The sequence below is a fragment of the Elgaria multicarinata genome, chromosome 6 (assembly GCF_023053635.1).
Source record: "Elgaria multicarinata webbii isolate HBS135686 ecotype San Diego chromosome 6, rElgMul1.1.pri, whole genome shotgun sequence".
NCBI lineage: Eukaryota > Metazoa > Chordata > Lepidosauria > Squamata > Anguidae > Elgaria > Elgaria multicarinata.
In genome coordinates, this window is record NC_086176.1 from 45300022 (window position 1) to 45316471 (window position 16450).

A 16450-nucleotide genomic window follows, 5' to 3' on the forward strand; every position below is an offset into this window, starting at 1 on the left:
GCTACAACATGGAACTATGGCAGTTAAATGGTGGAATAATTACAAGAATATGGCAGTGTAACAAAACAAAAAAGCCACAATGAATGCAAATGCTAAAAGAGAGATATATGAAAATGTTGCACAAAACAGTGAGAATCAGTTCTACTATTAATTTCACCCTCTCACCACATTTTAAGAAGGTTCTATGAAATACTTTCTAAACTGATATGTGTGATTAAAAAAATAAATATTTACTATTAACCTTAATTACATTCATCCTGAGCTTGCTCAACTGTGCTAAAAAGCCTGTTTCATACAGGAAACCATATGACTATTTATTACATAAATTGTTCCCTTTCCCTCATGCTGCTATACAAAAGGCATCTCTTTTCTTCCCTTCTTGAAAATATAAACATTTGTGGCACTACAAATCAATACAAAAAAGACAAAAAAGGCAAAAGAGACAGGTGAACTGTGAGGATGTGATCAATTAATTTCTGTTTCAATGATCAAGCAGAAGTATAGGGATGTGAAAAGACGGGAAAGTTAAAGACCAGTTTGCTTTTGATCTCTATAGAGTAATACAAAGATTTCCTTCATCAGCCATCACAAAGATTGTACTGATATAAAAGTAAATAGAATCAAAATTAAAATACTGTCTTGGTATGCATGTTGTTTGGTTTCTTTTTTTTTTTTAACCAATCTATCCCTATTTCGAAAGGCAGATTTCTTAAACTATTCACTCATCTATCCATGATGTCATAAAGGTTTTAAAAAATAACGTCTCTATAATACCTCCCACCCCCACCCCCATTAAGTGCAAATGCCAACTAGGTCAAGATACAGAACCTCAGTGTTTGACTCTGAGATTATGAAAGTGCTAACTTGACTGGTGGCAAATGCCAGCTGCTGCTGGCGTATCACGGTCTGAGGTTACTTCATCTTCCTACTGAAAAGAGCTGGAGAGCTCAGACAATTCCTCTTGGTATGCGCATGTTCTCTCTTAACTGTGCTTGCTCTCAAAGCTATGGAAGGCACCTGTTCTAGAGAGTCTTCTCATTGACAAGGTGTCCCCCCTGTTCTCTGGTTTGGATGACTTACTCCTCTGGAACGTGTTTCGGAGGCTCGTTGCATTGCGCTGCCTGTCAAGTTTATCACTGATGGAGTAGCTTTTCCGTGTATGTGCATACAACAAGTTGGATTCATCGGCGGAATAACTGTTGGCCCGCTCTATTTTTGGAAGAGGGATATTGTTAGCCAATGTCCTAGATGTATTGCTATCTTGAGATGACAAGGAAACTGCTTTTTTGTCTTTGGCCTCGGTATCCTCGTTATCAGAGCCCGGGTGGCTTAGTTCTGCTTCCCTCTCTGGGTGGCAGCATCCTAAGTCATCCACTTTGTCTCCATGGATTCCAGGGAAGCTGGACCTTTCTGAAATGGTTTGAGGAGCACTGACACACCTTGTGTCTATGCAGTCTGTAATGCTTGTGTACTCTGCCGTTTTGACTGGCACTCCAAGGCTGCTGAAATAGCTCCGAGAAGGAGAGAACATGAAACTCTGAGATTTGACTATAGGTGCTTCCTCCAAAATAAATGGGGTTGTAGCCAAGTATCGGCTGCTTTTAGACCGCTCTAAGGTATGGTACAGGGGAGGATCAGATTCCCAGGGGTTTGGGCAGTCTGTGATTTGTGAGTAGTCTGAAGAAAACACTCTGGTCTCCACTGAAGAGGGTTCTTCATAATCAATACTCCTGCCTGAAATTCTGTCACCAGGAGTACCGCTGACATAAGCACTACTTGAGATAACACTGGAAGCTATCTGAGCTTGGAGAGCAGGATCTCCAGTCCCAAGGATGTTCATTGAACTGTCAAGGGGCTCTACGCCAGACTGCAGCTCATCCATGGCAGAGACATAAATGTCTATGCAAGAGGAAGGCCTTCTGGAGTCTGGAGCAATTGACAGAGTGCTTGTAGGCACTAAAGGTAGTTTTTGCTCTTTTGAGACAGAGTGGGAGCTACTCGCACGGTGGAGGCTCAGGGACCGTTCTTTAAAAATGCTTTCGAGCTTCTCCAACCCGCACTTGTCCTTCATATTTACTGCATAAAAGGAGTGACTTCGCAAGCGGGGCGTTACTGTAGGAGAGGTCGGTGACATTGACTCCTCCCCTGTAGGATCAATACTCTCTTGAAGTTTGTAAGTATTCCCTTCCTGGCTGTTGAAGCTACTCTGTCTGACAATGTAGGCTGTGTCAGTACAGTCAGATGATGTTCGAGACCGTATCTTCGTTGCCTCTCCTCTGTCTACACCAGTCAGCTTATCTAATGCTGTAGCCATTCGTCCTATCATATCTTCCAACTGAGCAAGCCGGATGTCTACGGTCTGAAGGGAAGCCTTCATGCAGTGTTCCCGTTCATTCACTTCCTCTAATCGCATGGCCATGTTCTCCACTCTAAAAAGTAAAAGAGAGAAAAAAGCACTGTTAATTCAAACAGGACAAGCAGGTACTGATTGTGCAGGGGAATTCCATGCTTTATTTTTTGGCCAAACTATTTTCAAGACAGAGATTCAGACTATGATAATATAATAAATCCACCCACTGCATGCACTTGTTCAACATAATAATTTGGATTTTGCTCCCAATCACTGGTATTTTCTTGTAAAATATTGTAGGTGTTCTATTATTAAAATTAAAATGACAAACCTTTTATAGGCTGTGGCTTAAAATATTACATGCCTTTACAATGAACTTTACAATGAATTGTTCTTTACGATCCTGACATTATAAAGATACATTAGGGCGCAATCCTAACCAGATAATCGCCAGCCTCTGAAAGCGGAGGCTGCTGACTATACTTTCTAGGATAGCTGGAGCACAGGGTTGGGTGGGGATCCTCTCCTCTGTGTTCCAGCTGCCTTGCATTTTTGCTTAGACAGGCGATTTTGACTACCTGTGGCTTTGGGGTGCAGGGGGAAGGGAAGGGGAGGGGCCTGGAGAGCCAATAGGAAGTGGTGTAAAGCAGCTTCCACAGTCTCCTCCCTTCTCCACCTCCTGGACCTGCACCTTTTCGCCCTCTCCATGCTCCATTTCCAAGCTTGGAGACATAGCTGGCGTAGTGAAAACCATACCAGCTACGAGGGGGCAGGGGAGGAGATAGGGAGGGGAGAGAGGTTCCTGGGCTCTGAAGTCAGAGCTCTGGTTCTGTCCTTGATGTCCAGATGAATCCTATGGCTCTGTAGACAGTGTCTAGTGGCCATAGAATTGCTCCCTCCTTATCTTTATAACATAAAAGATATACAATGTATTACAAAGGGTGACTGATGAATTATGGAAAAAATCTAGAAGGTTGATGCTTGTCTATAAAGCTATGCTTTAAATATATCGAGTTCTTTGTTTGACAAGGAGATTTCTTTGAACCTGTGTAGCCAAGTCAAACTTTTAAAAAAAATCAGATCAAATTTTAATAGTTGAGTTACGCGATTCGGAATATAAGTATGTTGGAAGACTTTAGGTATGTGGAATATGAATGCTCGTTCCATTTACTTATGGGCTAAATGCTGAAAGTTCCTTAATCATATCTGGACCCATCAATGGCAGTAGTTTTATTTATGAAAGTACAGTGTAAGATTTCACACATTTTGGAAAGTTGCCCAAAACCTGGAGGATTTCCTAGTAAAATTGATCTGATGGCAACTACTCTTTCCTGGGAAATATATCCTGCAGAAACCATGACACCCTAAACTCTCATTAATACTAAATGTGTATATAACAGTAATTGTAATAGATACAACTCATGTATGCCTTATAAGCCCTTGCACAACCCTTTCTGCAGGTTCAAGCATCTGCAATTCGCTCTCCTACTCTAAATGGGCTAAATTTGATTGATTAAGGTACAATGGATTGTGGAGCTCTTTCTCACTTTGTGTCTTCAGCTCATATCTTTGCCATTTTGATTTGAGGGCTACAACCAAATGGGCCATGGAGTGAGGCCTCAATTTACAGTGTGGTTTCTGGATTGTATCCAGTGCAAGTCCTACTTAAATATAGCCCATTGAAATGAATGTGTCTTAAGTTTGACTTACATTGGATACTACTGTCAAATTCTAAAAGCATCTTCCATGCAGCCCAACAACCCATGAAAGAAATGGATCCTGAAATTCAGGAGCAGCTTTTCAATTCAGCAAAAAACAAAAACAAAAACAAAACAAAAAACAAAACAAAAACCAGAAGGGGAAAAAAAGGTGTTTCATTCTCAAGGCATGTCAGAGTGCTTGAATTCATCTAAGGACCAAACTAAATGTTAGTTTGATGCATGGCATTACAGCTACATAATCAGGGTTTCTTTTACTTAATTAGGGGTGTGGGGAGGGGTGATAATTACAGGGAATGCAGAGAATGGGGAGAGGACGCACATATCTTCCCTCCTCAGCATGATCACAGCCAAAATTGCTGTCTGTGCCCATGTGGCTAGAATGCTTAGAAAAAAATTCCCATTGGCACCAATGTAACTTTTCCCCTTATGCATTAGAACCACGTTGTGTGTGGGGGGATTTTTTTTGGGGGGGGGCAACAATTGCATTATGAAGGGAAGAAATAAGCTTCACCTCTCTGTGAGCTGCATTTCCTGTAATGATCTCCCCAAGTAATTAAGTAAGGAAAAACTTGATATTAGTTGCATGTCAACATCATGCAAAGGTCTAATTTGGTCCGAGAGTACCTTTTTTTTTGGACTTTGATTTGGACTTTGATTTAGAAAAATGAGTATGTTGAAAAAATACATTAATTTCCAGCAAAAATAACTTAGTTTTTGCAAACATTTTCATGAAAGTTTTATCATCTTTTGACAACTGCTAGTCTCTAGACAGTAAAATATTAAAGAAAAATATAAATCCTTTTGAAAATAACAGGAAGGAGGCTAGAAATGCTAATTATTATTATTATTATTTATTTATTTATATAGCACCATCAATGTACAGTAAAATGTACATTGTAGAGTAAAACAGTAAATAGCAAGACTCTGCCGCATAGGCTTACAATCTAATAAAATCATAGTAAAACAATAAGGAGGGGAAGAGAATGCAAACAGGCACAGGGTAGGGTAAGCAGTAGGGTAAGACTGACAAATTTCAAAATATATACTATGTAGGAAACCAAAAGTTGTGCACCTTTCAGAGGTAACACGGATTCTTTCATCATTGGAAGAATTGAATCTATCATCTTTCTCTCTGAAATATTCTTCTATGCATTGTTCTTCAAAATCATGAACTTTCTTCAGTTCATCATCTGTTATAAAAAGCTCTACAAGATATACGAGACAATGACAAAGCAGCAATTAAAAGCAATTAATTAGCTATCATCATAAAGTACTACCAATTTTGTGGACTTAAAATGAAAACAAACACACCCACACCCACACCAATAACGTTACCCTGGAGATAATGACAAACATTTCCAGATGCACCCCTTCAAGTGTCACACTTTATGTATGACCCTATGGCTTCCAGGGTAAATCAGATTCTGAAAAACAGTTTTATATAGCCAATGTTCCCATACAAGAATAGGTAGCATTTTCTTTGATACTCAACTCCATTACTTTCTCCTCTTCCTGACCTTGTCCTTGTCAGAGGGAGGGGAAATAAAAAAGATAGGGCCACCTTTTCCAGTCTAGATGTGTAAAACTACAACTCTCATCATACCCTGGAAGCTTGCCAGGTTGGGTAAGGCTGAAGTAGGAGAAACAACATGTCCCATCACTAGGGACTAGGGATCAGCATGCATCCATGCGTGTGTGTACGTGGACAGAGCTCTTTACTGATGGTTATTACATTTTCAAGCAACTATTGTGAAGAGATATCTGTGTAATTTGGGATTGCAGTGTCAGTTGTTCCAGTAGTCTAAGAGTCCAACAAAGATCTGAACATCATTCATGCCTTGGCAACATACAGAGTAAATTTATTTATTATAGACATTTATATGCTGCTTTTCCATTAAAAATGCTCAATTAGCCTGACAATGAGATTTTTTTAAAAATGGGGCAGTATCCAACTGTGTCATTCCACGGGCGCAAATGAAGTTCCGCTGGTGGGAACTAGGTTCTGAACTATGTGCAAGAGGAGAATTCAAGTGGAGTTATGTTTGCTCAAGTTATGTTTATACTAAACAACTTGGGACCAGGATACCTGAGAGATTATAGCTCAGGGATTATAGCTCAGTGTTAGAGCACATTTTTTTCATGCAAAAGGTCCCAGGTTCAATCCCTGCCCTCTCCAATTAAAAGGATCAGCTGGAAGGTGGTGGGTAATATTCTCTTTGTGAGACCTCTGAAGACCTGCTGCCATTTGGAGCAGACAATATTGGGTTAGACAATTAGTTTGATCTGGTATAAAGCAGCTGCCTACATATCTTGGTGAATGTAAAGGTAAGTACATCTGAATGCAAAGGTAGGTCATCTCTCAACCCAAGGCCCACTTTGTGTGCCACCACAATGCCAAACTGCAAAGGCATTTCCCAATATGGCCAGCTGGTTGTGTGAATAGTACCTCCCAGTACTGAGCCTTTGTCTATCCCCCACTAGCAATAGTGTACACCAGTTGTCCTCTTTTGCCAATGCCCTAGTTCTTATCCTTAACTGCTCTCTAAACTCACAGAAGTAGTCAGGTCAATCTGGGTATGTCTTCCATACTTTTTTCATATCTGCCAAGGATAAGTTTCATGGAACTTACTCAGGCCGTAGTCTGTTTCATCAGGGTCGCTGTCATGTTTCCGCCATCTACAGCATATGTGTTGAAATATCATAGTCATGTGACTGAAGATGATAAGCGGAGGGGGTAAGACTGGTCTTTCATGGAACGTCATAATAAGCTGATACCTCTGAAACTTCCATACTTGGTTAGATATAGATTTAACTTCAAAAAATGTGTTGCTAAAAGGAGAAGAGAGGAAGAAAATGGCCTCTGATAAGCAGAACTGCCTTCTAAGATTTTATTTGCAATATTGAGGTCATTCTACACATTACGTAGCAGCAAACGTGGGTGTCTCTGCGATAGTGATCAGTAGTCAATCCTGGCCCTCTGATGGATGTACCAGCAGCAATATTTTCAAACACTTGCTTGTCTCATTCACACATTACATTTTTGGTTTTCAACTTTAAAAATCTTAGGGCTACATCTAAAAAAGTAAAATATAAGGTGGCTATCAGAATTAGATATAAAACTAGAACCACAGTAATAGTCTGAAGTATAATTGTGGTATCACCTACTTCAAAGACATTCTTTTCGTCAATCTGAACTGCGTTCTTACTTTACCTCAGAAGTGTAGGAGTATATACAGTACTACTCCTGCCCATGACACTGAAAGAGCATGAGAAGCCTGCAGCAGGTAAGAGGAGCCCACACAGAGTGCCTGAAAAAAGTGATTAAAATTGGCCTGGGCAGGAGCTGTAGCATGGGCTCTGCCCATGTGGGCTACCATCATATTTGGTGGCATGGGGAGGAACAGTGTCTGCTGGACTCCCCCACCCCTGGGTTTCTCACTGGCAGCTTGTTGGTGACCACTGTGTGACCAGTATGTTGGACAAAATGGACCTTTTGTTTGAATCGAGCAGGGCTCTTCTTAAGCTCAGCTTCCTCCCATAAAATTCCTCTCTCCATGTTGAAAACAGATCAAACCAGCCATGGTGCAGGAGGCACAGAAAGTGTCTCCTGACGTTTTTCTTTATTTAATGTAGCCACAAGGCAGCTCTGAATTGGCAGGTGCAGTGGTGCAGGATGGAATAGTCCACTTTTTCCACAGAGACTATTTCCCCCAATAACACACCCACACCCAGCTACTTTCCCACCCATGGCCAATGGGTCCAGGGTTAAGCACCCCTTCTGCCCACACTTCTCCTCTGATCAAATGTGGAACCTCCTGTAGCTGCATGGAAAATATATATATATATATATATATATATATATATATATATATATATATATATATATATGCGCGCACACACACACACACACACATACACACAGAGGTCACATGTTTCCTGCATCAATCTAGTTTGGCCAGATCTCTCCTTCCAGACCAGTACTCTCTGAATTAATAAAAAACCCAAAGATAATTCAATCTCTCCACTCCCCCACCAGTTTAACACTTTACATTTTGGGTGAACTCAAAACAAATCTGAGTGGTTAATCATGTGGTTAATCAAACACGATCACAACTATAATCCCCTTTCTTTCATCCAATAACTTGGTGTTTTCCTGCAGTGGTTACTATAGTCACTGAATTTTTAAATAAATAAACACACACATAAAAAAACTCACTTAAAGACGGCAATGAGCAAGTTCACCAAAAGGATATTTGCCACCAAGAGGTAGCAAGCCATTATGGCAGGAACGATCCATGCTCCTGTTTTACAGGGAGGCAGCTGGATTATTTTACCATCCTCTCTGGTTTCATTTTGACCACAAGGAGCTGGGAAGAAACAGAGGAAGAGGAAAATGAAAATGAATCCTAATCTGCAAACCCTTTAATATTTTAAAACAATTTATTTCATAATCTTAAAACACACTGAAGGAAGATTCCACCCATCTTACAAAAGTTTCCCAAAATCAAGCATGCTGCAAATCTGTCGCAGAATTCCTATTCCTGTTGGTATTGAAAGTTATTTCTTTAGGTAGGTTCTTTAAACCACTTTACTGAGAAATATAAGGAAGCCTTCATAGGAATGAGTGGATTTTGCTGGCATTTCTCTGTGTTTCTAGATATATTTACTGCATGTTCTGAAACTGCACATGGTTAAGTATGACATGAACTGGTTAAAATGTTTATGTTAAAGTGTATTAGGTACAGGGAGACAGTGTAGTAGTATTCATTAACCAAGTATAAAACAAGAGATTGTGTGATTAGTGCAATATGAAAGAGCAAAATATGCAGAAGCATCATAGGATTTTTATTGACACATTGTTTTCATTCCATTAAGGATTTTTGACAGTGTTCTTGGAAACTATTAGGGTCATTTAGATCAACATACTTCTTTCAGGCAAGGAAATCCCCCACTCTGCCTCATGACTTTGGTCATACAGTCCAAATATCTATAATAGTAAAATAAGATATCTGTCTGTCCGTCAGCACCATAAAGCCAAGACCATAAAACACAGACACCTGATACTAGGCATGCGTACTAACAGCATGTGTGGGGTGTGCACCGTGGAATTAGTTTTTTTTTAATGGCTCAATTAGTTATAATTCATTTAAATATATCCATTTGGTTGAATCCTGCAATAACACCTTCAGCCACTAGTAGCACATCTCCCTAACCAGCACATCACTTTGCAGTCCATACAGTTTGAAGTCAGGGGAGATGAACTGACCAAGGACAGAGTTATGCATCTGCCACCTCCCCTCTGCTGTGGGACAGCCTCTCCCTCAGGAGAATGGAGTGGGCAGACCCCTCCCTCATGGAGCTATAGAAGTGCACCATGGCAGGAGGCATGCCTAGGAGTGCCAGTGGGCATGGCTTCATTCGGGGTGGGCACAGCTGTGTACGTTTGCTTGAGGGCTTTGCTGTATTAAAGCTCCATTACATCTACTTTGTTTATCCAGTTTTCATCCGTGGTTTCCCCCTCTGTTTCCTTAGTGAGTCGAGAGCTGGGCACTTTAACGTCTGTGCGTTGTTGTGCTCTTTCAGCTCATGTATCTTTTCACCTGGAGCGCTATAATGTCAGCAAAATCTTCAGCTCCACCCCCTATGTTCTTCTTTCCTCTGCAGTTAATATTTTTTTAAAAATATATTTTTTTTTATTTCTGCCAAATACAACAGTACAGCAGCTTGAAACTGTTACGGCAAAACAACACACTATACTTTCCCCAAAAATCATATTAAAAAAACTCTGAGGAAGGGAGGCCACTTGTAGGAAGCAGGAGGGAGCATATGGGGCGAGACTGTTGCTGCCCACTAGCTTGGGAAAGGTTTACAAGGGAGGAGGAGCGAAGGCTTGTTTTGCTTGTTTCAAAGGGTGTGCACATGAACAATCATTTTAACTAATTTCTTTTGTAAAGGTGGTTAGGTCCCCTCCTTTGCTCCAAGGTCACCAAAGTGCTTACATCTGCTTAATTTTTAAAGATAAAGAGCTCAAAATGTTGCATGGTGATAGCTCTTAAGGAGGGCTTTCAGCCTGCCAAGTTTGAAGGATTTTTTTTAGGATTTTTTAAAATTTCCCCCATTAAACCCTTTCCCTCATAAAAACAGAGAGAGACATACAGAACTGACTTTTAATAGTGTGGTCACTCAGAAGCTTTTTTAAAAGTCTAAAACAGCAAACTGGAAAGAAGTGTTGTGCAACCCTATTCTTACATCTGAGGTCTTATGCTTACTCAGAAGTAGTCACTCTCTGTTCAATGGGGTTAACTCAAAGGTAAACATGCATCTGATTTTAGTATGACTTGCATATAAATGCAGTTGAAATCAATGAGATTTACTTTTGAGTAAGGGAACCAGCAGATCTGTAGTTCATGAACTTGGAGATGCACAGCTTTGCATAATCAAAGGAAAGGAAAAGCGATCCTTCACACTGGTGGACTATGAGGAAAAGGGTTTTAGAGGGGGAAAATTAAAAAAAAAATCAAAAATCAAAGGATGAACCAATCTGATTCAAACTTGGCATGCTGAAAACTCTACTTAAGAGCTATCACTGTGCTTGTTTTAATCTCTTTATCTTTAAACATTATGCAGATGTAAGCATTTTAGTTAATTTCCATTTTAAAAATTCCATTTAAAAAAAGGGATGAACTCATCTGATTCAAACTTGGATTGGCTAAAGCCCTCCTTAAGAGCCATCACTGTGCCAATGTTGATCTCTTTATCTTTAAAAATGAGGGAGCTGCAGGCAAGGAGGGTGCATTTTCCACGTTTCTTTTAAGGTGAAAATACCTACTCAGGAGTAAAAACATAGAGTTAAATGGGGCTGCTCTTCCTCCCCCTTCACTGTTGAGCATAGAACCACCCCACCCTCCTCTTTTGTTAGCGAGACCGTCCTTAGACACACACGTCCCCAACAAAGAACGTGATGGTCAGATAGAACGCAACCACAGCAATATATGGGAGGGAGGAGTGCATTTATTTTGCAGGGAGGGAAAATAATCCAGACTTTCCTCACTCTAAAAAGAAATGAAACATGGAGGGGAAGAGGTGAAATGAGTGCATGATGTGGATGATGTCATGTGAGTACCGGGCTGCAAAACCGCATACCAAGCATGGAGAGTGTGCGATAAATCGCTGGTGTGAAGGAGCTCTTAAACTAAGGGCTATTCCAATCTGTGTGAAGCTGGGTCTGCTCATTAGTAGCAAACATCATAGCAAGTGAATGAATAAGGATTCCACTGCCCCAGTGCCTAAGAAGCTTGTGAAACAAGGGATACCTTTAGTAAAATCTTAGCTGTTGAAACAGGCATGCTACAGGGAAAGGATTTTGGCAGGAGGTCACCTCCTGAAATGTACTTTTCCTCAAATTATTAAAAGAACTGAAAGCCTGATTGCTTTTGATCATTCAAACCTCACTTGGCGGAATCTGCTTGGTAGAGGTATAGCATTATTGCGGAGCAGGAAAGCACCCCCACTGGGGTTTAAGAAGCCCCGGAGCAAAGAAGAAGTGAATTCCCAAGGAATTATCCAATAGGTGAGGGAGAGGAGGCAGGGGCAAGGGCCAAATTGTTCCTAGATCTTCAGAGTACTAATGCCAGTTTAGATCATTATGCCAGTTCATTAAATCTGCTTTAGGAAAAAGTCAGTAAGAGGTTATTTTGACTCCCTTGGTCAATTCTTGTTCTCTCATCCTTTCAGCTCTCCATTACTTTTCCTTTGGTGACATGTCGTTAATATTGTTTGGCTGTTTACAGGGGTTGTCTTGTTTTTATTGGTCATATGTAACCACTCTGGGAGCCTTTTCAGCTGAAGAGTGGGGTAAAGATGCTTTAAACTAACAAAGATTTCGCCTGGGCTCTTGGTACTAGAAGGTTGTTCACATTCTGTATTCTTAATTTTCCCCTCTGAAATCTCTTTCAGTCAGACTTGGACAGCTGCTTATCAGGAGTTTAAAATAGACTTAAAAATATACACTCTCAAGTGTGACTCAACATCATGGAATAGAATTGCAGTTGCTCCTTGGGTACAGTATGATCGAATATAAACTTGAATGGGAAGACCATTTAATCAAACTGAATGAATTCCTCTTGAGGAAAGCCTTTACTATACTCACAGTTCAGTGAATGGCTATTTCTGCACTAGAGAATAAATAACAAAATGTTCTGTATAATTTGTGGTTTAGTACTTGGGAAAACAACCAGATTAAGATTAGTCACATCATTTGTTTGATCGCCCTGTTCCAAAAAAAAATCACAGACTCTGGGGCCAAATCTACAAAATGTAAGATTTCCTTCTTGCAACTGAGAATATAATTATTACTTTTAAAAGCTTTTGTTTTGGCTAAAGCCCATAGAGATTTTTCAAGTTTCATGTTTGGATTGTGCACCAGACTAATGTATATTTTAATTAGTGAGGGCAAAACCCTATGGAGATAGTCATCAGCCTCCAAAATTGGAAGCTGATGCCTATCCAATGCAGGGCACCCAGAGCACAGAGGCAATTCTTGCCTCCATGCTCCAGGAGCTCTGCATTTGTAGCTAGATAGGCAATTTTGCTTGTCTAGCCAGGGAGCTTCAGAGCAGAAGGGGAGGCTACATGGCACATACTAGCTTCCATGGTCTCCTCCCCTCACTGCCCGGGACCACCCCCCTTTTGCCCTCTCTACACTCTGTTTTCAAGTGCAGAGACATAGCTGGTGTGGTTAAAACTGTGCTGGCTACTAGGGGTCAAGGAGTGTCATTTCTGGGCTCCAAGGCTGGACCCCTGGCTCCAACCTCAGTTCCCAGAAACCAAAAAAACATATGGCCATCTATCAGTGTCGAGAGGCTATAAGATCGTGCCCTAAATGTTTTAAATTTCAGTACACCTAGGATATAGGAGTTTTCTATGGCTAATGCTTAAAACAAATACACTGAAACTGATTGGAGTTTGTCTCTGTTTTACAAACAAAACCACATTAAGGTAATTCATGCAAAGAGAACATTTGAGAACTACAAGTTCAATCGCAGCTTTTAAAGCTCAACTAAAAACTTTTCTTTTTCCTAAAGCTTTTAAAACTTGATGTTGTGCGGACTTTATACTGTTAGTTTTACCCTACCCTGTGCCTGTTGGCATTCTCTTCCCCTCCTTATTGTTTTACTATGATTTTATTAGATTGTAAGCCTATGCGGCAGGGCCTTGCTATTTACTGTTTTACTCTGTACAGCACCATGTACATTGATGGTGCTATATAAATAAATAATAATAATAATAATAATAATAATAATAATAATAATAATAATAAGTGACTGCATCAGTCCATATAATGCTACCTGATATCAGTAGATAAATTTGGTGATGACCACCAATTTGGATAGCTTCAAAAGGGGTTTAGACAAATTTCTGGAGGAGAAAGCCATCAATGGCTACTTTTCTTGATGGATATATGCTACCTCCAGAATCAGAGGTAGTATGCCAATGTAACCAGTTGCAGGGGAACATGGGCAGAAGGGTGCTTTTGGGTTCCTGGTCAACAGTTGATTGGCCACTGTGTGAATAGAAAGCTGGACTAGATGGATCCTTGATCTAATCCAGCATGGTTCTTCTTAACTGATTATGCATACACTTTCTGTCAAGTATTATATTGATTACTAATATAATTATTCAAAACCTGTAACATTTGAAAAGTATACTAATCTGGTGTTTGGGTAGAAATTACAGCTAGGAATGTGAGACACTGGGGATTCCATTCCGTTTTGTGGATCTTGAAATTTGTGCAAATGGGATGATAAAAAAGAAAATAAAAACCCCCAGTCTTTCACAAGCGTACAAGAATGCAGATTGAGCTGTCCAATATGTGTAGTCTTGCTTGGCTGACTTTGTCCTTTGTCCCTGACCACTTCTGACTCATGACCCCCAATAGGTTTCTATGGAGCTAATGGGGTCCTTGGGCCAACAAAGATTTCCCACTCTGTGCTGCATCATAGACCAAATAAAGAGAAGTGCTTTGCAGCAAATGCCAACTTAAATGTTACCAACTAGGGCTTATAGGAATGCCAATAAACAGAAGAAACACCAGGCAGGTCCTAAGAAATACTATAGCGCTACAGTACATGTACAGGAAACCTCTACTGTTTATGGTTGGGTGCTGAAATGTAGTAGAGCAGATGCTAAACAAAATTGAGTTGATTTTGGTTTATCTATTTCTTGACTCCATGGTACGCACTGTTGACAGGTCAGGAAAGATAGCTCATTATGAGTTGACATATTTTCCTTATCCTATGTATCTGTCAAAGATGATGGGAGGAACGTATTCTGAGCGTCAGCAGCTCTTCAGAGTATCACCCAGAGGTATTTCCCAGGTTAGCTTTGCTACCTGACATGGGGCCAGATCTACACCGAGCAGGATGTAACACTTTGAAAGTGGTTTGAAAATGCTATATGGAATGTGTCCTGGGCCCCAACAGTTGTCAATACTATTATAAACCATTATAAAGCAGTAGTGTAGATCCTGCCAGAGTCTTGACTATGGATGTCAGGAACTGAGCCTGGCACCTTTTGTATGTAAAGTAGGGCCGGATCTACACTACTGCTTTAGAGCGCTTTATAACAGTTATAAAGCGCTTTAAAGCAATAGTGTAGATCCAGCCTAGGTGATCTGAGAGATAGTTCCTTCCAGGGCCAGAGGCCTAGCAGGATGGCCAGAGAGACCTCAAATAATAAAATGCCTTGTCACATAATTATGAAAACAATCTTTCTATAAATCAATTTAATTCCCAAACCCCACTATACAGTCTAGAATATCCATGCAGATTCAGTTTTGCCCTCATACCAAAAAGAATTCAAGCATTTATTTATTGACAGCTCATCACCACCAACAATACAGGGAGCGTGCATTATTTTGGAAATCACTTTATGCATTCTTTCAAAAAGGTTAAGGTAAACATGGAAACACATCCATTGAATGAGAGGCTACCAGTTGATGAAAGGTGGACTGTTAACATGGTCAGCCTGCTGTCATGCTTCACATATCAATGCAAAGTGATAAAACAAAAAAGCCAAAGCTATTTTAGAGTTTTAGACAGTATTTGTATGTTTCTCAAAGTCAGCGAAATATTTTATAAAATTCAGTTCTAATACATACTGAGAGACATAAGAGTTTCTAAAAAAACTCAGAATTTATGGTCTGCAAGAAGTGGTACAAATGCATGGAAGAAAAGGAAAACCTGTATTTATTTTAAAAAAAATACTATTAATGTCTGATTGCTTTTAATAAGTAACTTAGAGCTCTGACTTGACATTTGAGAAAGTACAAACACTCCAGCATACTCTAAATAGTAAATTGTGGCTGATTTAGCTTAGGCCAGTCTGGAGATATATGGCCATACATTTTTAAATAGTAAAAAAAGCACCAAAATATAACACATAACAGTGTGTGGTTTAACCAGCTTTTGGTGGGATTTTTTGGGCTATAATACAGGTTAACACTTTTGAGAAAATGTATTATGGCTTCACATATGAGAAATTGTATGTGCTTTGACAAGGTAATATTCTGCAAGAGAATGCTAGAATTTAAGTCCTAGCATAACAACAGTAGGAGTGAGTGTGTGTGTGAGGAGGAGGATTTTCTTATAAGACACCAACTATTCCAGCCTTGATTTCTTCTTTCTTGGAGTAATTTCAGACTTTTACCTACCTTTGGCTGTACAAAATTATCCTTTGAATGTGGTCAGACAATATTTGATTTTTGCATTGGATTTCTGCTCTGTCTAGCAATCTATTTCAGCAACAGAAACTTTACACTCTGGCTGCTTTGCCAAGCAACAAGCCAAAAATCAGGGTGATTTCATAGGTCTTCCCCGGGTGTTTGCATAACAGAAGAGCAGGCAAGTTCTGCTTTTTCTGCTTGAATGCTGAAGTTTAGGACAGTATAGGGACTCAGTAATCCCTGGTAATCTATCATGAGGAAGGAACGGTGCAAGTACTTTCAAAACCTGGCTAGTGATAATATGATGAACCTGATGTTATGGTAATCAGCTTCATGCGAAGTTCAATGATCAGTATTAACAATTACATTTATCTGAATCTCTATGGAGGGCCTTAACATCTGCCACTCTGTTAAAAGCAGCCAAGAAATATTTTAAATAAATAAATAAAGCACAACTACAACCACACTCCACTTCTGTTCTTTCCCTTCTCCATTTGCATGGTTCTAAACTAGAATCAGCACAGCACTTAAAAACAACAACCCCACACACTTTCCCCCCAGCCAAATTGCTATGGAATATGTTGCACTATGCCAGATTCTTAGTACAACATCAATAAATGGCCACTTGTAGAGGAACAGATATTTATGAAAGGAAAC

The 16450-nt window shown here is 40.0% G+C and overlaps 1 protein-coding gene across 2 annotated transcripts in view; it reads right to left on the minus strand.

The window, feature by feature from the left end:
• Positions 1-753: 753 nt before the first annotated feature.
• The window catches only part of TRPM3 (transient receptor potential cation channel subfamily M member 3), a 283758-nt gene continuing 268061 nt past the window's right edge, over positions 754-16450 (minus strand). For both annotated transcript variants that reach the window (XM_063129338.1, XM_063129339.1), the window contains 4 exons: positions 8288-8438; positions 6701-6900; positions 5144-5276; positions 754-2429 (listed from right to left, as the gene is read on the minus strand). In XM_063129338.1, the coding sequence (XP_062985408.1) occupies positions 983-2429; positions 5144-5276; positions 6701-6900; positions 8288-8438 (1931 nt within the window). In that variant the 3' untranslated portion in view covers positions 754-982. The remainder of the gene's footprint in view (positions 2430-5143; positions 5277-6700; positions 6901-8287; positions 8439-16450) is intronic.